A 25,434-nucleotide genomic window follows, 5' to 3' on the forward strand; every position below is an offset into this window, starting at 1 on the left:
CCTCTCAGGCACTATTGACCATCTCGCCCTGGCCTGTGGGGAAAAGGCATTTTGCCAACTTTGGGGCCTCTTCTCCACCAATGGGGTGACCACTCATAGCCCCTGGTCATTTTTATTTATACCACAGCCCATACTACACAAAACTTCTTAGAACTCAGAAAGTCCCCAAATTAGCATTTCTATGGCAACACATTCCCCCAAATTCCCAGGTTATCACAGAGTGATTATCCACGGCCCCAAAGAAGTGATAGGAGATTTGATTTAGGAAGTTCCTAAAGGCGACCCTAAAGACTCCTTTGTCCCCCAGATTAGAACATGGGTGGGAGACAAAACAGAAAGTGCCGTTGTGCTGCTAGCTTGGCATCTTTGGGGGGCAATTTTGGCAGTTCTGCTTTTTAAAGGCCTGGGCTGTGTCAGAAAGAGATTGAGCTCTGCTCAGCAGAAGCCTCGGCCAGCCCTAAAACATTGCCCAAGAGCTCTGGCTCTGTCCTCACTGACCTGCTTCTCATTCCCCTTTTGGGGTCTATTCTGGAAAGGACAGCCACAAGAGCCCCCATCTGAGACCACATGGGACAAGAGAATGCCCACTGAGATCCCTTGGGCCAGGGGCAGTGGTGGAGGCGGGGAATGACTTAGAAAGTGTTTAGGGAGTTGGCCCATGTACCTAGGAGGGGGATCAGTAGGATGGGGGTGAGGGGATGAGGGGGTGAGGGCAGCACCTGCCTTCTGACAAGGAATAGTAACTGAGCAGCTTCTTGGCGCCCTGCACCAAAGCTTGTAAAGCGCCCGACAGTATATATTTTAGGTTTTGCAGGCCATATAGTCTCTGTACAACTCCCTCACTCTGCCCCTACAGCACAAAGGCAGCCACGGACAATAGTAAACAAGTGGGCACAGCTATGTTCCAATAAAAACTTTGTTTACAATCTGCACCCCACACTGTAGAGGCCTCTTTTAGGCAACAGGCTTGAGCAATGGAAACCTGAGTAAGGGAAAAGGGCGCACGGTGACCACTGGGCTGAGTACAAACAGGCCCATTAGGTGACCCACCTCAAAATAGCCATAACTCCCAGCTGACCAATGGGCCACTTACAACTGGGCACAGGTGCCGAAGAAGGAGCATACATTCTCATAACTCCTCACTCCCCACCTTAACTACAGCCCCCCACCACTGCCTCCTGGCAGATGTCTCTCCTTGGCTGTTCACCCACTGCTCCCTTGCAGTGTATTCAATAAACTCCCATCTCCTTTGTTCTGCCTTGGGTGAATTCTTTCACTGCCCTCGCCTCTGGCTTCCACCTGGCCTCTACCTGATCGGTTGCCCCACACCCACCAGTGGTCTGGATTTGGCCTAGGGGCAGCAGTGTGCTAACCCCTGCTCTAGACACAAGAATGGAGACCTTAGGAGACAAGCCACCAGCCTCCTTTAAACAGACAGCTGCTAACCAAACGCTTTAAGTAACAATCAGATGGTTTTCTTGCCTGGTCACTATGTATCCTATGTACCTTTGACCTCCCAGTGGGCGGGTGAGGAGCCAATGGGAGTGCTCCCGCTACAGTGCTTTTGGACTGTGTTAAAACACAGACCTGTTAGAGGCTGATGAGGGCAACAGACCCTCCCGCAGAGAAACGCACACACAATTTGCTTGCATACAACTTTAAGGGGGTGTACAGTCCTCCTTAAGTTTATTCATGATCACCCAGAGGCCTCAAAACCCTAGGGGAAGATCCCTTGCTCACTCCAAAAAGAGAGCTAATTTTTTTTATATACAAAAGAGCTCTTACAAAACACTTAAAAAAGGGGGCGCCTGGGTGGCGCAGTCGGTTAAGCGTCCGACTTCAGCCAGGTCACGATCTCGCGGTCCGTGAGTTCGAGCCCCGCGTCAGGCTCTGGGCTGATGGCTCGGAGCCTGGAGCCTGTTTCCGATTCTGTGTCTCCCTCTCTCTCTGCCCCTCCCCCGTTCATGCTCTGTCTCTCTCTGTCCCAAAAATAAATAGAAAACGTTGAAAAAAAAAATTAAAAAAAAAAAAAAAAAAAACACACTTAAAAAAGATCAACAACCCTGTAGAAAAACAGACAAATCGCACAAAGAAGCAATTCACAGAATACAAAAGACCACAAAAAAAGAGGTGGAAAGATGTTCTGCCTCGTAAACAATTAAAGGCAAATTTAAAAAAATCATGGTATATCATTTTCACCAGATCAGACTGGCTAATGTTTAAAAGACTAATAACAGGGCACAGGAAGGGGTGTGGAGAAAGGGCCACTCTTACTCCTGCTGGTCCACCAGAACCAGTATGGGGAAGACCAGCAATCCCACTTCTGGGAGTTTATTTTACAGAAATATACGTACGGGGGTGTGCACCTTAGCATCATCATAAATCAGGAAGGCTGGGGACCTGGGGCGTCTGGGTGGCTCTGTCGGTTAAGCATCCGACTTTGGCTCAGGTCATGATCTCGCGGTTTGTGAGTTTGAGCCCCGCGTCGGGCTCTGTGCTGACAGCTCGGAGCCTGGAGCTTCGGATTCTGTGTCTCCCTCTTGAGCTCTGTCTCTCTCCCTCTCTCTCTCTCTCTCTCAAAAATAAATAACAACATTAAAAAAAAAAAAAGTTTAGAAATACTGGGGACCAACCCAAGTGTCCATTAGCAGGAAACTGGTTAAATAAATCATGGTACATCTATATTACACAATATAGAACTATTTCACAATGAGTAGATCTCTAAAGTTTAAAACAATAAGGCAGATTTCTAAGTGCCAGCAGAAAAACATGTGAAAGATATATTAACTGAAAAAGGCAAGCTGTACCAGCCTTTTTAAAAAAATAACACGGGTATATACAGATTTGTTTGTTTATCTATAAGAGAGAGTGCGTGCGCAAGCAGGGGAGGGGCAGAGACAGAGAGAGAATCTCAAGCAGGCTCCATGCTCAGTGCTGAGCCGGAGGCAGGACTCGATCGCACAACTCTGGGATCATGATCTGAGCCAAAACAGAGTTGGATGCTCAACCAGTTGAGCCACCCAGGCACAGATTTTTTTTAAATACTGAAAAGATACAGTCTAAGCTGATGAAGGTGTACTTAGAGAATTTTACAGTATATATTTCCAAAATATTGACTTAAAAAATTTTTTTAACATTTATTATTTTTTTTTGGGGGGGGGGGTTTGAGCACAAGTGGGGGAGGGGCAGAAAGAGAGGAAGACACAGGATCCGAAGCAGGCTCCAGGCTGTCAGCACAGAGCCTGACTCAGGGCTTGAACTCACGAACCACGAGATCATGACCTGAGCTTTGCAAAGTCGATGCTCAACCAACTGAACCATCCAGGTGCCCTTAAAATATTGACTTGTTAACATAAAAACATTTTTGTTTATAATCATAAAAAACATTCAGAAAATAAATCCTTATAAGCCTACTAGCCTCCCCTAAATGTTCCTTGATAACAACCACAAGCTCATTTTAAAGGTTTTTCTTGGGGCGCCTGGGTGGCACCGTCGGTTAAGCGTCCGACTTCAGCCAGGTCACGATCTCGCGGTCCGTGAGTTCGAGCCCCGCGTCGGGCTCTGGGCCGATGGCTCGGAGCCTGGAGCCTGTTTCCGATTCTGTGTCTCCCTCTCTCTCTGCCCCTCCCCCGTTCATGCTCTGTCTCTCTCTGTCCCAAAAATAAAAAACGTTGAAAAAAAAAAAAAAAAAGGTTTTTCTTTTTTTTGTTTTAAGTAATCTCTACCCCCAACCTGGGGCTCAAACTCATGACCCCGAGATCAAGAGTCACATGCTCTACCAACTGAGCCAGCCAGGTGCCCCTAAAGGCTTTCTTAAAGGTGATTCATGGTGTGGTCGTCTTTATCCACGTGTCTTATGCTTGATTACAATAGAGCACCCTTCTCTGTCTCAGAGCATAAACTACTGATGTTCAAGGCCCATCTTTTGTTTTTATCCCAAAACTCAGAACTGCCATAACATAGGCACAGCCTGACTTAAGTAATGGAGATGATGCCAGGTTTTTAATTTTCATGTTGATAAAAAAAAATTGGTCATTTTCACTCTGTCAAAGAACAAACAGAACCATGACTCTTGTTTCACAATTTACACAACTTAGTGGGACTTGTGTACTTTGGACACTTTTGATATATTTCTTATAGTTTCGGTATCCCTGAGAATTTGAGAGAAAGAGGGATATATCCATTAAAAACAAAAAAATCTACCTGGTTAAAAAAAAACAGAAATAAAAATGCACAAAAGAGTACAGAGTAAATCTCCCTCCTGTCACAGAGGGCAAGGCAAGCAGAGTTCCCAGATTTGTGCATGTCACCCACACCCGAGTTGTCACCCACACCCTGAGCATCCCACATACACAGCCCTGTGCTGTGCCCTTCTCACACAACACAGATCTCTCTGAACTCCCCATTTCCATGTGCCTCCACCAGACGGTTACCCCTTCCCACCAGGACAAAGTTAATAAGGCAAAGTGAACAGGATAGGCCCTGGGCTGGGCCTGGCCATGGGCTCACAGCCTGCAGGTAGAGGGGTCATGGAGATGCCAGCTACCTATTTAAGCTCCTTCCAAGAAGACCAGCAGTCCCAGGGCCCCTCAATAGCATGACTCGACTCACTAGTAGAAAGGGAAATCAGAAACCAGAGTGCCCTGCGAATGGCAACAGTAGATATTACATCATATAAGTTTTTCAAGGGGAAACTAAGGCAAGCCAGACTTTGAAATCTCTCTGAGAAACGTAGTATTCTCACTTCTTTCCCATCAGCCAGCTCTGAAGGGCAAGCCTGCAGAGAGCTCCCTTCGTCTTCCTGGGGAAGACATTTTTGGCCTTCTTTGACTCTCTTTCTTTCAACCTGGACCTTCCTGCAATCACTCTCACCTCAAAAAGAAACACATTCTGTGGTGTTCTACTGCTATAGGTAAGGTAGGCGCTCAAGCATCCCAAGAAAATATCTCCCTCCTCAGGTCAGCTCGCTGTGCCCTGGCATGTAGAAAACCAAGAAGAGACGCAGCCGGGTACTCCCCTGAGTTTTCCATTCCATTCTGGACAAAGGCAATGGTGAAGGGCGAGGAGATTCCAAGGGAGGATTGTTTCTAGAGTGCACTATTAGCCAGAGTTGCCATGGAAAAGGAGAGGAAAGAAAGTGGGCAGCAGCTTTTTTCCCTCCTGCTCCTGTCTTCTCTGGGTACGTGGCTAGTGAGGTAGCTTCCTGGGTACCTAAGCCAAGATCAGAAGGCAGGGGATGGGCTCACTCTGAGAGCCGTGCTCTGCTGCCTTCGGGCCCACCTCCGGAACCTCCCAGCCCGGGAGGCCATGACTGGCTTTGCTGCTAGGCCGCTTCATCACCAGCAGCCTCTCCTGCTTGGGATGTCCAGGCGCAGGTAGGCCAACGGAAAGCAGGGCAACTGAAGCCAACAAAAGCTGCCTCAGATTCACGAGAGAGCGTTAAAAAATCAATACTTACTGTTAACGAGGTGAAAGTCATGCACATCCCACCAAAGCCATTCAGAGACAGGGCGATGAAGATGAGCACAGACAGAGCTGGAAGGAAACAGAAGGCTCATCAGCCGGGAACCACGGCTGAGCTTCAGGGAGGCCTGGCCCACTGCCTCGCAGAGAGCAAGCAGAATGGATGACGGGCCATCGGGGGCTAGCGCCGGACACCCGGGGAGGGGGAGCTGGAACAGCCTCTTCCTCCTCACCACCCTCCTCTTTGATTTTACAGGACTTGGACTCCTGCTAAAGGTCTGACGCCACCCCTCCTTTCTCCATTAACCTTAGAGCAAGCCAGAGGCCCAAAGAAGCTGTTTCACCGAAACCAAAAATACGGGTCTTCAAAAATCAGTAGATGAGCCCAGCTAAGATTTTGATGAAACCCAAGTTCTATTTTGGTGTTTGTTCTGAAAGTCTTTGAAGCAACAGCTCCACCTAAACAGGGTTGGGGACCAGTTGGATTCTAAGCCATTTTTTAAAAATGTAGGCTCTATGCCCAACATGAGGCTTGAACTCACTACCTGAGATCAAGAGTTGTACGCTCTTCTGACTGAGCCAGTCAGGTGTCCCAGCTTCTTTTTTTTTTTTTAATTTTTTTTTTAAATTGAGAGAGAGACAGGCAGAGTGCGAGCAGGGGAGGGGCAGAGAGAGAGGGAGACACAGAATCCAAAGCAGGCTCCAGGCTCTGAGCTGTCAGCACCCAGCCTGAAGCAGGGCTCGAACCCACGAACCATGAGATGGTGACTTGAGCCGAAGTCGGACGCTTAACCGACCGAGCCACCCAGGCGCCCCCTAGATGCCCCAGCTTTTAAGCCAACTCCACAGTGCTGGCCTAGGCTGCCTCAGGGGACTCAGCTCCCAACTTCTGGACACACCCCTCAGCTAGCCTGGTTCTTAATTTTTTTTTTTTTTTTCAATGTTTTTTATTTATTTTTGGGACAGAGAGAGACAAAGCATGAACGGGGCAGGGGCAGAGAGAGAGGGAGACACAGAATCTGAAACAGGCTCCAGGCTCCGAGCCATCAGCCCAGAGCCTGACGCGGGGCTCGAACTCACGGACCGCGAGATCGTGACCTGGCTGAAGTCGGACGCTTAACCGACTGCGCCACCCAGGCGCCCCTAGCCTGGTTCTTAGAAACTTGTCTGGGGTTGGCATCAATGAGGCCATCAGGGACTGGCTTGGCTTGTGATGAGATGGGAGCATGGTACATCCCAGGAGCTTCTCTCAGAAGCTGTCTGGGGGACTGCTGTCTTACCCAGCCACCCGTTTGAGATAAGTAACTGCGTGAAGGCCTAACAGGCATCCCCTCTAATTTGAGCAGTAAGGCCTGGCATGGCTTCCTAGAGCAGATGGACCTGTGAGCACCTCTGGGCACTCTCTCCCCAGTCCCTGACCAAAGAGTAGAGGAAAAGCATACTCACAGTTTGGGTTACTTGCTCCATATGCAATCAGCAAGCAGGAGACAGCAAAGCAGGCACTAAAACCAAGCAGAAATAGTACATTATTTATTATTGTTGTAAATAGTGTTATTTGGAAGTATTTACTATAGGTCAGATGTTTTCAGAAAATACATATACATTCTCTCATTTAATTTAACATTTCTAAGGAGTATAATTGGCTCCGTTTTACTCATGAAGAAAACTAAACAAAAAGAAAGAAATAAACAAACTACATTCTCAAAAGTCTCATAGCTAGGAGGTGTCTTAAACTGCAATTCAAGGCCCGAAGGCAGATCTGGTAAATACCACTGTCCCCTGTGCCTTCCCCTCCCATCGTCAGACTGGAGAGGCCAAAGCTCTAAAGTGAGAGAGAGCACAATCCATTCTCCAGGTTCCTCTGCCCGTTGCGCCAGGGGAGGAACAGAACCGCACTGAGCATGAGGGAGATAATGGCAGTTTCTGAGTCCTGGCTGCCTGGCTCCATCCTGGGGACAGAGGCCTCTCAAGCTCCAAAGAATGAGTGAAACTGATCCCCTACCCATGCCCTTCACGGTCACAGGCCTCACCCGTTGCAACCCACTGCCCTGCATGTGATCGTTCCCAGTGGTCCTGGTCTGGGGAGGACGCTGGCCTGAGAGGGCTAGCTTCTTGGTGGACTGACCCTGAGTCTGGCAGACTGGAGCTTTACGGACCATATCAGGAAGTGCACAAGATGAACCACTGCGGTGCCGGGGGGTGATGGAAACAGGAGGACTTCTGCTTTATCGCCTTTTTTTTTTTTTTTTCAAAATTTTTTTAAATTTCAATTTTAGCTAGCTAACATACAGTGCAATACTGGTTTCAGGACTGGAATTCAGTGATTTTTTTTTTTTTTTTGCAATTTTTAAAAAAAGAAACTATTTTATTTTTTTTAATCTTAGCCACTTTAATTGACACTTTTTGTACATGCATCATAAAGCACATAAAACATTAAAAATGGCATATGTGTATATAATTGATAATTCCATGCTTATATTGGACGTACACGTTCAAAATCTTTTTTTCTGATGGGAGAGGCCAAAAAGATGGTAGAAACCAGTGTTCTTAATGATAAGCAACTCCAAACCCTCCCAGGCGGGCCTGGGGCCCTGATCCTTTTTTATGCAGTACTGGCATGTCTCAAGGATCACAGGACCTACTGATTTGGTGGTGGAATGAGTAGGAAGCCCACTCCGGGTGGGCATTTAGGGAGGTCCACCGTGCATCTGATAGCAGGTACAAGGATTCCCTACAGTGGGGACCTCAGCCCCAGGAGTCCCACCTGCCCACCCCCAACTCCTGCACTGACCTGCCCAGCAGCCTGAGCTTCCTCGGGCCATACTTGTCCATGACGATGCCTAGAGGTAGGGTGATGGCGCTGAGCAGGAAGGAGCCTACGGTGAAGGCTAAATTTAGCATCTCATCCTGGGCCTTGCAGCTGAGCCAGCCATTCATCCAGCTGACCTCCTCGTGCTCCAGCTCTTCCGTGTCCCCCACTGTGCCGTTGGTGACATTCTCTGTGTGTGCAGAAGGAGGGAAACTTGACCACAGGGTTGAGGCCAGGATTCCCAAAGATCAGAGGGCAAATGCACATTCAGACCCCACTGGAAATGTCAGGGCTGGCTCTGGCTCCCCCACAGCAGGTGTGGCTGTCCATCTGGCCCAAGCCCCCTGGAGCGATAAGGTGGAGGCCCTGGTCTTTTGTGGAGGGCACAAACCCTTTGGAGAATCCAACGGAGGAGGCTCTACTCCTGCTCCTCAGAAAATGCATGTGAAGTCTTGTCCACAGTTTGAGGAGTTTTATGTGTCCCTTGAAACACACAAGCCCCAGCTTGGGAGTCCCATTCTAGAGTAACCTATGCTCTGGAAGAATAGGCCTCAGGACCCAGTGTAGGCTGTGGGGCCGCAGGTGGGCTAAAACCTCCTCAGCAGCTCTGTCCCTGGAAATGGACAGCAGCCAGTATGTAGGCGGTCGATCGTAGATCACTTGGCAAGCACAGGCTGCTGGTCTCACCGCAACACTCCGGTTCTCCTCGGTCAACCAAAGGGAAGAGTGAGCGGGTCTCCTTTACTGCTAAGTACAGGAGACTTCTCATACCTACACCTGCTACCTCTCCCGGGTATTTTCACAGCATCGACCACCACACATACTGTGTCACAGAATCCCTGGGAAAGGTTTTTTTTATTTTTTCAATTAAAAAAAACATATGTGTTAATGTTTATTCATTTTTGAGAGACAGAGAAAGACAGAGAGTGAGCGGAGGAGGGTCAGAGAGAGAGGGAGACACAGAATCTAAAGCAGGCTCCATGCTCTGAGCTGTCGGCACAGAGCCTGATGCGGGGCTCAAACCCCCAAACTGTGAGATGATGACCTGAGCCGAAGTCGAACGCTTAACTGACTGAGCCACCCAGGCACCCCAGGAAAGATTTTTTTTTTAATTTTTTTTTTTATATATTTATTTATTTCTGAGACAGAGACAGAGCATGAGCAGGGGAGGGACAGAGAGAGAGGGAGACACAGAATCAGAAGCAGGCTCCAGGCTCTGAGCTGTCAGCACAGAGCCCAATGCGGGACTCGAACTCACAAACCGTGAGATCATGACCTGAGCCGAAGTCAGTCGCTCAACCGACTGAGCCACCCAGGCACCCCAGGAAAGATTTTTTTAAAACAGTCCCAAGTTACTTGCTTTCACTCGTTGAGGTTCACCTTTCTTATTTTTCTTGCTGGGGTCAAGTGTTGCTGTCCCCTGTGGCCACAATCTTGAGCTGCAATCTCAGCCCTTAACCGCCTCTCCAAAATCCACCCAGCACCAAGACAACAAAAACTAGGGAGGAAGAAGCAATGGAGCAGCTGAGGGCTGGAGGGTGGAGTGCAGGCCGGAAGGTGGCACAGAAGCCCTCCCTCCCTGACTGCTAGTTAAGAGATGCTGACTAATCCCACGAGGAGCAGCCTCTGATTAGATGCGAGGTCACACCGGGAGAGTCAAGGAAACACCTCTCTCCAGATAACTGCCTGACTCCGGATTGCGGCCCTCTGGCGCCAGGGCTATAAAGCTGAGGGCTGCAAAGGCCTGCCCAGGCCTCTCAGGGCTGCCCCAGGGTCACGGAAAAGGATGCACTTAAGGTGAATCATGCTATATGCCAACCTCCTAACCAACAAGCCCTGCTGGGGGCACACTGGTTGAGGGTGAGGTGCTACAACCTGGCCTCTGGGTTCCAATTTTGTGTCTCTACTTCCTACTTGTATAACCTCAGAAAAGTGACTTAATCTCACTCTATCTCAGTTTCTTTATGTGTAAAATGGCATAACGTAATAGCAGTATCTACCCCCTAGAGTCTGCCCGGGAGATAAATGAGAAAATCCAGATAACGCTCTGGGGCTCACATGGCCGTAGAAAGTACTCAATGAACAATAGTTATGAGTTATTATTATTACTATCATGGGAGTCCTGGGAGGGTGCACCTGGGTGGCGGCAGAGCCAGACAAAATAACTGGGTGCAGGGTCCCACAACTGTGTGTGCGTAGCATGAATGTGCATCTAGTCGCCTGTTAGGCTGGGGGCCGTGTCCCCAGCACCTCACCCAGATCCTGGTGTACGGTAGCTATTTACTGAATGAATGAAAACAACGGAGTCAGATCACAACAGCCAAAAGGCCCCAGAGAGAAGAAAGGAACTAGGACATACGGAACCATGAAAATAGAGGGGACGTACGGAGATGATAGGCACATTGCTAACCTCCTAAAGCCACAGAAACAAGACCCAGCACGCCAGATTCTCCCCCCACCCCCAATCTCTGCCACTTCCAGTTTTCCAAAAGAGGCCCCACCATGTTGACGGCCCAAACACAGGACAAACAGAATCATCTGAGTCCATCAGCGTCCGGGTCAGAACCACCACACACCCTGCCTTAGCCAGCGGGCCCGAGCCGCTCATCCACTGTGGGATAGCCTCTGCAGAGGCGGGGCTGCCTCACAGGCTGGCACTGGTTTCTGGTGACAGCTCAGCCAGCAGCAACAGGAAGCGGGAGGACGGGGGTCCCCACACAGCAACAGCCATCCCCACGTTGGTGTGCAGATAGGGGCAAAGCAGCACACGTGTGACAGGCTGGATGGGTGCAGAAGGCCCCTCAGGGCCCAGGATCACTGGCTGGCGAACCCTGATTGCGGCCATGCAGGGTCTGGAGCCCATGACGGCACTGAAGGACACAAAATGGCCTGGATGTCTCAGTCGGCTGAGCGTCCGACTTCGGCTCAGGTCGTGACCTCACAGTTCGGTTAGTGAGTTCAAACTCCGCATCGGGCTCGCTGCTGGCAGAGCCCTCTTCAGATCCTCTGTCCCGTCTCTCTCTGACCCTCCCCTGCTCACACACGTGCGCGCGCTCTCTCTCTCTCACAAATAAATAAACATTAAAAATAAATAAATAAATAAATAAATAAATAAATAAATGACACAAAATAACTCAGGACTCGGGAGCACGGCAGGATCTGCTGCTACAGGCAGAGAGCCAGAGCTGGACCGGGAACTGATGGAGCCAGGCAGCACCATCTCTGGGTAGAGGCCCCAGGGTGTCCACCCTCAGTTTCCCCAGAGCTGGACTCCTAAATCCATGATGATACTCACCAACAGAGAGAAGATAAATCCCAAGGCAATGTACCCAAAGCAGTCTCCCTGATTTGCCATAACTGGGGATGTCCACGGAAACATCTCGAATTATTTAGAGATGGCTAGACAGAGAAGCTCATAAGGAGAAAGGCAACACCAGGGGGAAGGATATCTGTCCCCCGTCTTTCATCTTACAGTCACTGCACACAGGAGCAGGGACCTTACACACCTTGGGCCACCGGCTTTCTCTCCTTAAAAAATTCCCTGCCAACAGGGCTGCCTGGCCCTCTGCCCTCCTGCCTCTAGGCAGGGATATCCAGCAACAGATCAGCCTGGGGTGGGGGGTCCCAGTGGCCTCTCTTCGTCTGCTCATGAAGCAATTTAAAAGTGTCCCTTGCTCCTAGAGGGGGCTAAATCTTTGGTGAGCCCACAAGCTTTGTTGGCAGTAAACAGTCCACGTGAATAGTCACAGATCCAGGAGATGCCCAAACACAGCCACACCCAAGCTGTTCCTCTCCCTCTGCTCTCACCTGGGCCACCGAGGGCCAGGAAAGACACAAACAGATAAGCACAGAGGAAGTGTCAAGCCCTGGGGTGCCCCTCTGCTCCCAGCCTAGAGCTCAGGCCTCACTCCAAACCGGCCTGCTCTGCACCTCACTTGCACCTGTTTATCAAACAGATGTCTGTCTCTGCAGTGGGCGGCCAGGGTGGCCTGGCCCAGCCCAGCTGGGAAAGGTGAATCAAGAGGACAGGCAAGGAATTGGTGTGGCCCGAGTGTGCTGAGAAAATAGCTTCGAGGCTGCTTAGGGGCAGGGAAGAGAGAACAATGCCTGCACTGTTCAGCCCTCCTCCCAGAAGACTCGCACACAATCTGCACAGTGAAAGTAGGGGACAAAAGGGGGTGCTATGACCCCACTCAGGTTCCCCTGACATCTCTGGGTCAAAGAGGGAGCTCCCCCCGCCCCAGAGAAACAAAGGGAATGAGGAACAGAACAGCTGGCTGCATGATGCTTAAGGGAGCGAGGGACACGGGGCTGGAGACCCCTCCAAATTTCTGAGCAGCCCCCTTCTCTGACTGGCTGTTCACTGGGCCCTCCACCCAGGATGCAGGCCCCTGGACCTCCCTGCTGATGGTCCCTGCCCCAGGATCTCCTGTCTGTCTCCCAAATCCTTAGTCTATCCGGCAACAGGAAGCAGCATCTCAGTCCAACAGGGGGATGTAGGTGAGAGGTCAGTCTCAGACACAGAGCAAACAAAAGGCAGGACACAGACAGTCAGAGGGCCATCGTGGGGAGGCCAGGGCCTAGCCCCTTGCTGTGGTCCCGGACTGCCTGTGTATGCTGGCTGCTGTATTCAGTGGTATTCATTCTGTTTCACTCAGTGCCCTCTCACCCCCACCCAGATGCCACACGAGGACACCAGCAAGTTGCTTGCCCAAGGTCTCCCAGACAGTACATTATGGGGAAGCTGAACTTGAATCCAGGCTGCCAGACTCCAAAGTTCCTGCTTTTAACCTTCAGGCTGTGCTGATGCTGTACCACCTGAGTTAGAGGCATTTCAGAGAAAATATGCTGAGGGAATGGAGACAGCCCAAGGCTGTCACAGTGTCGGGGACAGCACCAGGTGGCTCTTAATGACACCCAGTGTGAATGGGACCGTCCCCAAGATCCTCCCTGAAAGATAACCCAAGCTGAACAGAACCTTAATGCAACACCACGACGGCAGGTGGGGCCAGCGGATGTGGGGGAGGGAAACTGGGTCACGAAATGGACAGGAGGAAGGCAGGGGTGGTAGGAAGGGACGCTGAGGGTGCCAGCTCCTTTCTGTGATGTATCCTGAGGCCGAGGGCACCAGCCTTTAGACCTTACCCGTTGCTACAGAATACTTTTTTTTTTTTTTAATCCAAAATACACTGGGTGGGGGGTGGGAGGGATGGAAACAGTCACATTCACAGCAATACAAGTAAAAGGGTGGGTTTTCAAAAGCTATCAAAGGCCAGCAGCCTTTGAGTGAGGCAGAGACCGTTAAAAGAGGGTCTCTAAGCAACAGGGAATGTCTCTTGTCCACATCTACAGCTTCAGCCCACCTGCAGGGGACCAGTCCTGGCTCTGCTTCCCTGCTGTGACAGCAGCACCTCTGCCCCTTCAGGGCCCAGCTTTGTTTCGTGAGGGGTTCAGCTCCCCTGCCACCACAGGCAGAGAGACTGCAGTGGTCAAGAGCACAGAACTGGGATCTGCCTCGGTATCCACGGAGGAGCTGCACTGAGACTTCCTCAGGCAGAGGCCGCGGCTCCACCGCCCCCCCACCCCACCCCATGCCCAGAATGTGGCAAGACCTCAACAATTTTTAAGAATCTAATAGGTGAACGTGATGGTCACCCTCTTCTGCCTCTGTCCCTTCTTCCTGCCTTGAGAATAAAATCCAACTTCCCGGGGCGCCTGGGTGGCTCAGTCGGTTGAGCATCCGACTTCAGCTCAGGTCAGAATCTCACGGTTCATGGGTTTGAGCTCCACATCAGGCTCTGTGCTGACAGCTCAGAGCCTGGAGCCTGCTTAGGATTCTGTGTCTCCCCCTCTCTCTCTGTCCCTCCCCTGCTCATGCTCTGTCTCTGTCTCAAAAATAAAATATAAAAACATTAAAAAAAATTTTTTTTTAAATAATTAATTAATTAAATAAAATCCAACTTCCCCAAGTGGCCTCCTAGGCCCAATGGGCCTTGGCTCCTTCCCACTCTCCTTGCCCCCTCCTCTCCCAACTCACCCCTCTTGGCCCTCTAAACATTAGAGAGGCCCTGACACCCAAGTTGAACCAGGTGCCCTCTGTGGCTCTCCTTCCTGGCACCTTGCTCTCCACTGGAGTTCTGACCCCCTCTTGGAATTATATGGTCTGTGTATTTAATGCTGGCAGACTACAGACTCCCTCGGGACTGCTCTACACCCCCAGCACAGCACCTCAATTAAATGTTTACTGAGCGTGGAGGTTAGATGAAGAGGAGATTAACAGCCCCCTGATCTGACCCTGTCCAAGAGGGCCATCAGATGACAGAGAGAACGAAGAAAGAGGTCAAGAGTGGGTAGGTACGACAGCCATCCGGAGGCCAGAAGGATGCGGTTCTGGAAAAGCCCTGTTCTTCCTGGGCTGGGAAGCCAGTCAGCTTCCTATCCACACCAGGAGGCAAAGCCCAAAGGCCCACCCCCAGTCCTTATCAATCCTGTCTGGTGGGCAAGGCAAAAAGAGCTGAGAGGCAACAGAGAAACGCGCATTTTCTTTCCTTCTCCCACCTCACTATGCTGGAACCCAACACCGTGTCTGTGGTGAGATTCTGGCTGGAGTCCCAAGAACCTTTCAACAGGTTCAGGCAAATTTTCTTTAGAGAACAAACCAAATCAAAGGTCCTAAAAGCAACCAAAAGCTGACAAATTTGCATCTCAATCAGATGTAGACCAGTATGTTTTTCACAGTCTAATTCAATAAATGGCCCAAAGCCTTCTCTGTAGTTCAGCCACCTACCAAGTTTGAAAATATTAGGCCTAAGCAGAAACCTTGACCCTAAATCCTCCAGACACTCCCAGTTAGGCATGGAGGAGACTCCTGGCTCCCAAAGGCAACAGGCTACTCGGACTCCAAGAAGCAAGGAGCAGCGAGGCCAGAGATAAGCTAAGTGGAACCGGCAGGCCTGTCCGTCAAGGATGCTGGGTCAGCAGGTTTGCCAGGTAGGCAGAAAAAACAAAATCAAAGGCAGGAGCAAAGGCACGGGATAAGAAGTTGATGTTCAACCTACAACCTGACCCTTCACCTTCACTTTGCTTTATAGAAGGGACGGGTCAAGCCTCTCTAGGGCTTAAACACCAACTCAGCACTGTGTCGGCACAATCTCCAGGACTCCTCCCATTTTAACGAAGGAAGAAGCCAAGGTCGAGGCAGGAATGAAATGACCAGCCTCGATGCTGCCAATACCATAAAATAATTAAGCAGTGGACAATCTGGGGGATAAAACCCTAGAATCAGACCTTCCACAAGAGGTCCAAAAAAAAAAAAAAAAATCGACCACAACAGTCCCCCAGTCTGGACGAGATGCTAATAGCTTCATCTGGGGATGATGATGTTTCTTGCTGTTCTTAAAACCCTCGCTGTACCTTGAAAGAATCCATCAAAGAGGCAAGCAGGAAGGGTCATGATCTAAAGCAGGAGGGCGGGGGAGGAGCCAAACACTCCAACCTGCTCCTTCCAGATAGTCCTTAATCTGCTAACATCTCTTGGGCAAAGCAGAAAGCTCGTTCAAGGAACAAGGTCTGAATGACTCTCCCATCTCCCAAGATTTCTTGCTGATGTGGGGAAAGTTCTGCCAAGAACCTTTAGGCTATTGGAAATATTTCTGAGTAGCTAAAGGCTAAAGGTTATAAATGACATACTCTCTGTCCTCTCTCCCAGGTGGCCTCTACATCTCCTCCATTTCTCCTGCTCTAAACTTGTCCCGCAAAGCTTGCCTAGAGACTGAAACACTTGGGGATCTCCTGGGACTGTCAGGAGAGGGAAACAAGGAGGATTCTACATGGGGTTCCAGGCAGCGTGAGCTGGTCCAAAGTTTTCTCTCCCCCCCAATTTAGAACTCTAGGAAGAAAAGGCATGCCAGCGGTGTGATTCAGAGGGACAGACTTAAGCTATCTCCCTCTAAGGGGACTCGCACAGGGGTTGGCTGACAAAGGACCTGGGAAGAGATATTCCGGAGTTCAACTATTAGATAGCTCCTGTTGGGGACAACAGGAGGGCAGAGGGAAACATTTCCTATCAAGGTTACCTAAGAAAGGGGATCCAGGGTAGAGGTGGGGACTTGGGTCCCACTTCTTGGCTTAATCTACTGGCCTATAGCAATTAGGATCCTTAAACGGGGTCAGGGGGAATGTGAGGGTAGGAGTGGGGGTTACACTCCTTGTAGACAAGCATCCTCAACCTGCGTTCAGCAACACCAATGATGCAGCAAAGGGAGAGGACAGAACTAGTGTTATATCCTTAAATACTCCCCTTGCCTTCCCCTACCATGATAGGCAGATAGAAGGCCACAGAGACATTCTCATGGCCTGTGGGAGAAATGTCCTTTGGAAAATCATAAAGCAGCAAAAACAGACAAGAAATTGTAGCTGACATGCCCTTAAGAGACTCCATAATGGCCTAAAAAACATCTAGATTCTAGATGAAACTTCGATGGGGTGGAGGCCAAGCCACTTCCTCTCTCTCTTGCTGCACCCCAACCATTGAGTCAGGAGTTCCTCTTTCTCACAGTCAGAGAGCAACATATTTAGTTCAAGTCAAGTGATACGCCAGACACGAGGAGGAGAGAAATCCAGCAAGGTTCCTAGGTGGCAGAAAGAACATCCCGGACCTGGAGGTTCTGGAACTACCAGAGTCCTCAACTGTGTGGCCTTGGACAAGTCAGCCGATCTGTCTGAGCCTCAGTTTCTTCACCCACAAAACAGGGACAATGATATGTACCCAGCTGAGCTGGCTGACGATCAAATGGGGCTTCTGCTAAATGGGAGGCGCTGCGCAGCGAGGCGGTATTGCGGGCCGGGTCCTCACTGCCATCTCGCCCTCTCCCAAAGCTCCCACTCCGGGAACCACCCCGAGCCCGAGACGCCCGTCTCACCTGGCTCAGTACACAGGTATGAGTAGAAGCCCTCCGACTTGAGCATGATGAGCAGCGAGCCCCAGCCCAGGAGGACTGCCGAGAAGAGGAGGTTTTCCAACACGGCCGTGCAGGCCATCCACCAGCGGCGCCGATGGGCAGTGGCCAGGGTGGGCGCCATGGCGCGGCGCGGCGGCCCTGCTCCGGCTCTGCAGCCACCTGCACACAGACCCCAGTCAGCGTCAGCGTCAGCGCCCGGCCCTGCCCAGCCTGTGTGGCCAACCCGGGCCGCTGCCGCAGCGCGCGCAGCTTGTCACCCCTCCGCGGCCCGGACCGTGGGTGCGCACAGCGAAGGAAGCCCCAGCCCTGCCTGGGTCCCAGGCCAACCTGTCCGCGGCTGGCTCGTACGTCTGCCCTCAGCTACGGGACAGCGGCCCCGGCCAGGCAGGCAGACCTCTCCCTTGGCTCATCCCGAGGAAACCTGAAGCATGAAAACAGGAGGGACTAACGCATGCTCAGGGACGTGGAATTAATCCTGGCTCTCCGCAGGACTGACATAGCTTGGGGACTGTCAGGGGAGGCACCTTCGGGTCCGGATACCTGGGCAGGGCCATACCTGAGGACTGCCACTCCCTGGGACCCTGACAGGCGCCCTCCCGCCCGCACTCGAGACCCTTCCCCAGAGCTGGTTCCTTCAACCACAAGATCAGCGCAGGGAATCCGGAACGGCCCGCCCCCGGCCCGCTCATAGGCTGGACGGCTAGGAACTGCTGCGCCATTGGCCGCTGTCTAGGTCGCTAGGCGCTGCGGCCACGCGAACCCCGCATGGGAGAGGCGAAGCCGGTTCAAACCGGCGGCGCGAGCCACCTGCACGACCCCCATTCCGGCTGCTTCCGCGCCATTTAGTCTGTTCCCATGGAAGCGGACCCCTCGTCCCTCCATCTCCGAGCTGCCTCCTCCATTCGTCATCTCTTCCCTGGCAGACCTTCATCCAATCTGTTTCCTCTCATAGTTATACATCTTCTCCCTATGCCCCTATTCGTGCGCTTTCTGTCCCCCTAGCACCTTCTCCCAGATCCCCAAGATCCAGCTCACCCGGCTTCTACTGGCGTGTATCGGGCCCGGCCGGCGCCTTTTCTGCCTCCTTTTATTCCAGAGCTTTTATTTCGACCCCAAGACGAAAACACTGTCGCACGCTGATTGGCTGAGTGGGGGCTGGAAACAGGCATTGGCCAATCAGCAGCTACCCGCCCGCCCGGCGGCGAGCAGAAGCCGGTTCCGGCCGGACTTGAGAGACAAACAAGAGAGCTGGGGGGGTGGGGGTGGGGGGGTTGCCGGGGGCAGCGGTGGGTTGCCTCTACTGCTACTGCTGCCTTAAACTGGAGTAACAGCCGGGCTGGGAATTCCCCGGGGCATTGCCCCAGCGTCTCTCTAGAGCCTTACTCCGAAGCTCTGACCCTGGGTTCGGTCCCCTCTGTGGATGTTCTGGTGGACTGCATGCCTGCCTCCCTCGCACACCCAGCTGGGCTCTTACACTCCGTTCTACTCCAGCCCGCTACATAGTCCCCAGCTTCCCCTCTGTCCTGGGCGCCACGTCCCGATGCCCTGGCTCCGTGTGGGTCGTTCGCTCCTGCCGTCTCCATTGCCTCTCCCACGCAACGCTGCCATCCCCGGCTGCCTCGGGCTTTGTGTTCTGATTTCTCGCTCTCCTGTCCCCAGTGTTCTCCATCCAGGCGCTGTCTGCACATCCCGGATCCCCGGACTCCTGTGCAGGCGTGCTATGCCTCTTCCCTGCTCTCCTGATTCATCGACCCTTCTGGGTGCCATCTGCCCGATCCCTAGAATATGCTCTTGGGGGATCCCTAGGTGGGAGTTTGGGGCTTGTCTATACCCTAGGACGGTTTTCTCCCATCCACTGATCCCTCGCCCACCCGTTCCTGCTGTCCTTGGTCCCCTTGGGGACCCCTACCCAGAGTTGCCTATCCCATCCCCATTGTCCTGCGCCGCCACCACCCCCTTACGCCCCATTCCCGGATGTCTCCTTTAAGGGCCCTCTCTGGTGACGCGGCGGGCAGCGCCTCGGGGAAAGCTCGTGGAGTGGGGAGGACTCTGGGCTTTCAGTCTGATCAGAGCTGGACCTGTCCCCAGGACTGCTAGGGCAGGGGGATGGAGCCCCGGCACTGGGGAGGTTCAGCAGCCCAGATGAGTTTCCCGGATCGTAGTTGCCAGCCCGATCTCTGAGGACCCTCGGGCTCCCCCAGATTCAGCTTGGTCTCCCTCGGTTCGCTTTGGGAGCTGGCTTATTCCAGGGTTCTGGGAGCCTCAACAGCCTCCCCTTTCATGTCCTTGAATCCGAGTGCGCCCCCTGCCGCCATGAACCCACCGCTGGCAACCTTGCTCACACCACGCCTGGCGCTGTGGGCTTGGGGGAGATACTGGCTGGTTACCTATCAGGCTACCCACCCTCACAGAATCTCACCCACTCACTCCTCACTTGCGACTGTCATTTGATAAACTTCAGTCCTTCTCTCCTACTTCCACCTGCCTAAGGGACGTCTTCAGGCAGCTGTTCGATAGACATCTCTGAACTGTTTCAAAAACCATCAAAAATGATTCACCCTCTACCCCCAAAACTGTCCCTCCCATTCTTTCTCAGATAATAGCACCACTACCATAAAACCATCTTTTCAACAAATATTTATTGGGCAACTGCTGTTATTCTCCCTCTCCTTCACCCCATCCCCACCCCACGAATACAGCCGTATCTCCTAAATATTTATCATCTGTGTACTGGCACAAGAACAGACACTCAGATCAATGGAATAGAATAGAGAACCCAGAAATGGTCCCACAAACGTATGGCCAACTAATCTTTGACAAAGCAGGAAAGAATATCCAATGGAATAAAGACAGTCTCTTCAGCAAGTGGTGCTGGGAAAACTGGACAGTGACATGCAGAAAAATGAACCTGGATCACTTTCTTACACCATATACAAAAATAAACTCAAAATGGATGGAAGACCTAAATGTAAGACAGAAAGCCATCAAAATCCTCAAGGAGAAAGCAGGCAAAAACCTCTTTGATCTTGGCTGCAGCAACTTCTTACTCAACACATCTCCAGAGGCAATGGAAACGAAAGTAAAAATGAACTACTGGGACCTCATCAAAATGAAAAGCTTCTGCACAGCAAAGGAAACAATCAGCAAAACTAAAAGGCAACCGACAGAATGGGAGAAGATATTTGCAAATGACATATCAGATAAAGGGTTAGTATCCAAAATATACAAAGAAGTTATCAAACTCAACACCCAAAAAAACCCCAAATAATCCAGTGAAGAAATGGGCAAAAGACATGAATAGACACTTCTCCAAAGAAGACATCCAGATGGCCAACCGACACATGAAAACATGCTCAACATCACTCATCCTCAGGGAAATACAAATCGAAACCACAATGAGATACCACCTCACACCTGTCAGAATGGCTAACTTTAACAACTCAGGCAACAACAAATGTTGGCGAGGATGTGGAGAAAGAGGATCTCTTTTGCGTTGTTGGTGGGAATGCAAGCTGGTGCAGCCACTCTGGAAAACAGTATGGAGGTTCCTCAAGAAACTAAAAATAGATCTACCCCACGACCCAGCAATTGCACTACTAGGCATTTATCCACAGGATACAGGTGTGCTGTTTTGAAGGGACACATGCACCCCCATGTTTATAGCAGCACCATCAACAATAGCCAAAGTGTGGAAAGAGCCCAAATGTCCATCGATGGATGACTGGATAAAGAAGATGTGGTATACATATACGATGGAGTATTACTCGGCAATCAAAAAGGATGAAATCTTGCCATTTGCAACTACATGGATGGAACTGGAGGGTATTATGCTAAGTGAAATTAATCAGTCAGAGAAAGACAAAGATCTTATGACTTCACTCATATGAGGACTTTAAGGGACAAAACAGATGAACCTAAGGGGAGGGAAACAAAAATAATATAAAAACAGGGAGGGGGACGAAACCTAAGAGACTTAAATATGGAGAACAAACAGAGGGTTACTGGAGGGGTTATGGGAGGGGGGATGGGCTAAATGGGTAAGGGGCACTAAGGAATCTACTCCTGAAATCATTGCTTCACTATATGCTAACTAATTTGGATGTAAATTTTAAAAAATAAAAAATAAAGTTAAAAAAATAAATATTTATATATGATATTTGAAAAAAAAAAAATCATCTCTGTCCGAAGGATTGCAACTGCTGTTCATCCAGCCTCCAATCTCAGCCCCTCAAATCCATTTCTTTACCCAACCCCATCCCAGTGAGCTGTGGGAAATGTAAATCTAACTTTAGTAAATGTGACTTCTGCTAAAATCCTTCAGAAACTCTACCATTTGTCCTGTAGGGTAAAGTTCAAGTTCTTCAGCCTGACCCACAGACTCCTCCCCACCAGTCTTCCACCCCCTAGAGGGCAGTTGATGCTTCAATCACAGGGAATTGCTTGTAGTTCCTGCACGTGCTGTTCTCTCACCACCTCTGGCCCTCAAACATACCCTCTTCTTGGATAGCACCTCCTTCAGGAAGCCTTCCCTAACCACTCCCAAAAATATTCACTATCTTAGTCTACTGACTGCACTGTTTTATAACCATCAGCTCATCTGTCTCTCCCTTTCCCCACTGACTGTGAACTATTTAGGTCTTACTCAACTTCAAATCACCACCCCCCTTAACACGGAAGCATGAAGCAGATGCACAATACTGTGACTGAGTGAAAACGTGAACAAATGAAAAGGGGTGGAAGGTACATGTTTCTAGGGACAAAGGATTCAAAGCTGGGAGAATGATGGTAATGACTATAATAATTACCCTTCATTGAGAATTAAAAATTTACTAGATGCTTTAGTTTGTGGCATTTAATCCCCTCTGTAACTCTGGGAGATGGCCATTAACCCCATTCTAAAGTCACAAAACAAGTATATCAGAACTGAGATTTGAATCCATAGCTATTTGAATGAAATTCTGGGTTTGTTTGTTTGTTTTCAGTCTTTTTAATGTTTATTTATTTATTTAAAAAAAATTTTTTTTGGGGCGCCTGGGTGGCGCAGTCGGTTAAGCGTCCGACTTCAGCCAGGTCACGATCTCGCGGTCCGTGAGTTCGAGCCCCGCGTCAGGCTCTGGGCTGATGGCTCGGAGCCTGGAGCCTGTTTCCGATTCTGTGTCTCCCTCTCTCTCTGCCCCTCCCCCGTTCATGCTCTGTCTCTCTCTGTCCCAAAAATAAATAAAAAATGTTGAAAAAAAAATTAAAAAAAAAAAAAATTTTTTTTTAACGTTTATTTATTTTTGAGACAGAGAGAGACAGAGCATGAACGGGGGAGGGGCAGAGAGAGAGGGAGACACAGAATCGGAAACAGGCTCCAGGCTCCGAGCCATCAGCCCAGAGCCTGACGCGGGGCTCGAACTCACGGACCGCGAGATCGTGACCTGGCTGAAGTCGGACGCTTAACCGACTGCGCCACCCAGGCGCCCCAATGTTTATTTATTTTTGAGAGAGAGAGTGCGAGCTTACAGAGGGGGAAGGGCAGAGAGAGAGAGACAGAGGATCCTCCCTGACAGGAGACAGCCTGTTACGGGACTTGATCATGACCTGAGCCAAAGTCAGACACTCAACCGACTGAGCCACCCAGGTGCCCCTTTTTTCAGTCTTTTTATCAAGGATGTTAAAACTCCAAAACCAGCACTGCTGGCAAATCATAAAGAAATAAAATCACTTAAAGTACTAGAAGAAAATGCAGATGATTGTTTCACTAGTTTTAGGGTAGAGAAGACCTTTCCACTAAAAATGACATGAAACTCATAAGACAAAAAGACTGTCTAAGTTAAAATTTTAAATTTCTAGGGCACTGGGGCACTTGGGTGGCTCAGTCAGTTGAACAGCTGATTTCGGCTCAGGTCATGATCTCTTGGTTCACAAGTTTGAGCCTTGGATCGGGCTTTGTGCTGACAGCTCAGAGCCTTGAGCCTGCATCAGATTCTGTCTCCCTCTCTCTCTGCCCTTCCCTGCTTGCATTCTGCTCTCTCTCTCTAAAATAAACATTAAAAAAAAATTTTTTTTTAAATTTCTGGGGTGCCTGGGTGGCTAAGTTGATTAAGCATCCAACTTTGGCTCAGGTCATGATTTCACAGCCCCACATCGTGCTCTGTGCTGACAGCTCAGAGCCTGGATCCTGCTTTGGATTCTGTGTGTGTGTCTCTCTCTCCGCCCCTCCCCCGCTCGTGTTCTGTCTCTATTTCTCAAAAATAAATAAACGTTAAAAAAATTTTTTTAAGGGGGCGCCTGGGTGGCTCAGTCGGCTAAGCATCCGACTTCAGCTCAGGTCATGATCTCGCAGTCCGTGGGTTCGGGCCCCGCGTCGGGCTCTGGGCTGATGGCTCAGAGCCTGGAGCCTGCTTCCGATTCTGTGTCTCCCTCTCTCTCTGCCCCTCCCCTGTTCATGCTCTGTCTCTGTCTCAAAAATAAATAAACGTTAAAAAAAAAAATTTTTTTTTTAAACTTTAAATTTCTACAGAGGGAAAAAAAAAAACCATAAACACCATTAACCGACCAATCACAAATTGGGCAAAGAATTCATATCCTTGATACACATAAAGGCAATTATAAATCAGTGAGGAAAAGAGAAACACCTCACCTGAAAACTGAGGAAAGAGGGGCACCCAGGTGGCTCAGTAGGCTAGGCATCTGACATCAGCTCAGGTCATGATCCCACTGTTTGTGGGTTCAGGCCCCTAATCAGGCTCTCTGCTGTCAGAGCCTGGAGCCTGGTTTGAATCCCCTGTCTCCCTCTCTCTCTGCCCCTGCCCCACTCACACTCTCTCCCTCAAAAATAAACATTTAAAAAAATATGGGGTGCCTGGGTGGCTCAGTCAGTTGAGCGTCCGACTTCGGCTCAGGTCATGATTTCACAGTCTGTGAGTTCGATCCCCGCATCAGGCTCTGTGCTGACAGCTCGGAGCCTGGAGCCTGCTTCAGATTCTGTGTCTCCCTCTCTCTGCCCCTCGCCTGTTCATGCTCTGTCTCTCTCTGTCTCAAAAATAAAAACATTAAAAAAATAAAATAATAAAATAAAATAGTGGAAAGAATATAATCAGATAGCTCATAGGAAAAAATACAAGTAATTATTAAAGATACAAGAAGCAGCTCAACCTTAGAATAATCATAGAAATTTACATTTTAATGATATAATTTTTGATGGCTAAAAAAACAAATGCAAAAAAACCCCTTTTATCTGTACAAAGATGTTAACTTTTTAAGAAGCTTTAGCATGTTATCACTTTATTATTTTTATTGTGCTAAAATAATGAGACACCTGGGAATGTAAGCTGGTGCAGCCACTCTGGAAAACAGTATGGAGTTTCCTCGAAAAACTAAAAATAGAACTACCCTACGACCCAGCAATTGCACTACTAGGCATTTATCCAAGGGATACAGGTGTGCTGTTTCGAAGGGACACATGCACTCCCATGTTTATAGCAGCACCATCAACAATAGCCAAAGTATGGAAAGGGCCCAAATGTCCATCAGTGGATGGATGGATAAAGAAAAAGTGGTATATATATACAATGGAGTTGTTACTCGACAATCAAAAAGAATGAAATCTTGCCATTTGCAACTACGTGGATGGAACTGGAGGGTATTATGCTAAGTGAAATTAGTCAGTCAGAGAAAGACAAATATCATGACTTCCTTCATATGAGGATTTTAAGAGACAAAACAGATGAACATAAGGGAAGGGAAGCAAAAATAATACAAAAACAGGGAGGGGGACAAAACAGAAGAGACTCATAAATATGGAGAACAAACTGAGGGTTATTAGAGGGGGTGTGGGAGGGGGAATGGGGTAAATGGGTAAGGGGCATTAAGGAAACTACTCCTGAAATCATTGTTGCAGTATATGCTAATTTGGATGTAAATTAAAAAAAATAAAATTAATAATAATAATAATAATAATAATAATGAGACACCATTTCAACCTATTAGACTGGGTGTGGGAACACAGTTCCTATCATCATTTGCGAGAATGCAAAACCACATAACTTTTTTGGACGGTAATTTGGAGTAAGTACCCAAATGGTTACTTTTTTTTTTTTTAATGTTTATTCATTTTTATGAGAGAGAGAGAGAGAGGGAGAGAGAGAGAGAGAGAGAGAGAGAACAAGGCGGGGAAGGGCAGAGAGAGAAGGAGACACAGAATCGGAAGCAGGCTCC

General features: G+C 49.7%; 1 protein-coding gene across 4 annotated transcripts in view; it reads right to left on the reverse strand.

The window, feature by feature from the left end:
- SLC43A2 (solute carrier family 43 member 2) overlaps positions 1–18,378 on the reverse strand; it is a 40,422-nt gene extending 22,044 nt beyond the window's left edge. Inside the window, exons 1-5 of one of the 4 annotated variants that reach the window (XM_058705618.1) lie at positions 18,268–18,378; positions 17,194–17,391; positions 8,255–8,462; positions 6,910–6,965; positions 5,459–5,535 (exon numbers count right to left, since the gene is read on the reverse strand). In XM_058705618.1, the coding sequence (XP_058561601.1) occupies positions 5,459–5,535; positions 6,910–6,965; positions 8,255–8,462; positions 17,194–17,353 (501 nt within the window). In that variant the 5' untranslated portion in view covers positions 17,354–17,391; positions 18,268–18,378. Of the gene's footprint in view, positions 1–5,458; positions 5,536–6,909; positions 6,966–8,254; positions 8,463–17,193; positions 17,392–17,559; positions 17,670–17,788; positions 17,904–18,267 lie in introns of those variants that run through there. The other 3 variants (XM_058705617.1, XM_058705616.1, XM_058705619.1) reach the window with 3 other exon arrangements.
- Between the last annotated feature and the right edge of the window lie 7,056 nt (positions 18,379–25,434).

This window comes from Neofelis nebulosa, chromosome 16, assembly GCF_028018385.1.
Source record: "Neofelis nebulosa isolate mNeoNeb1 chromosome 16, mNeoNeb1.pri, whole genome shotgun sequence".
Lineage (NCBI taxonomy): Eukaryota > Metazoa > Chordata > Mammalia > Carnivora > Felidae > Neofelis > Neofelis nebulosa.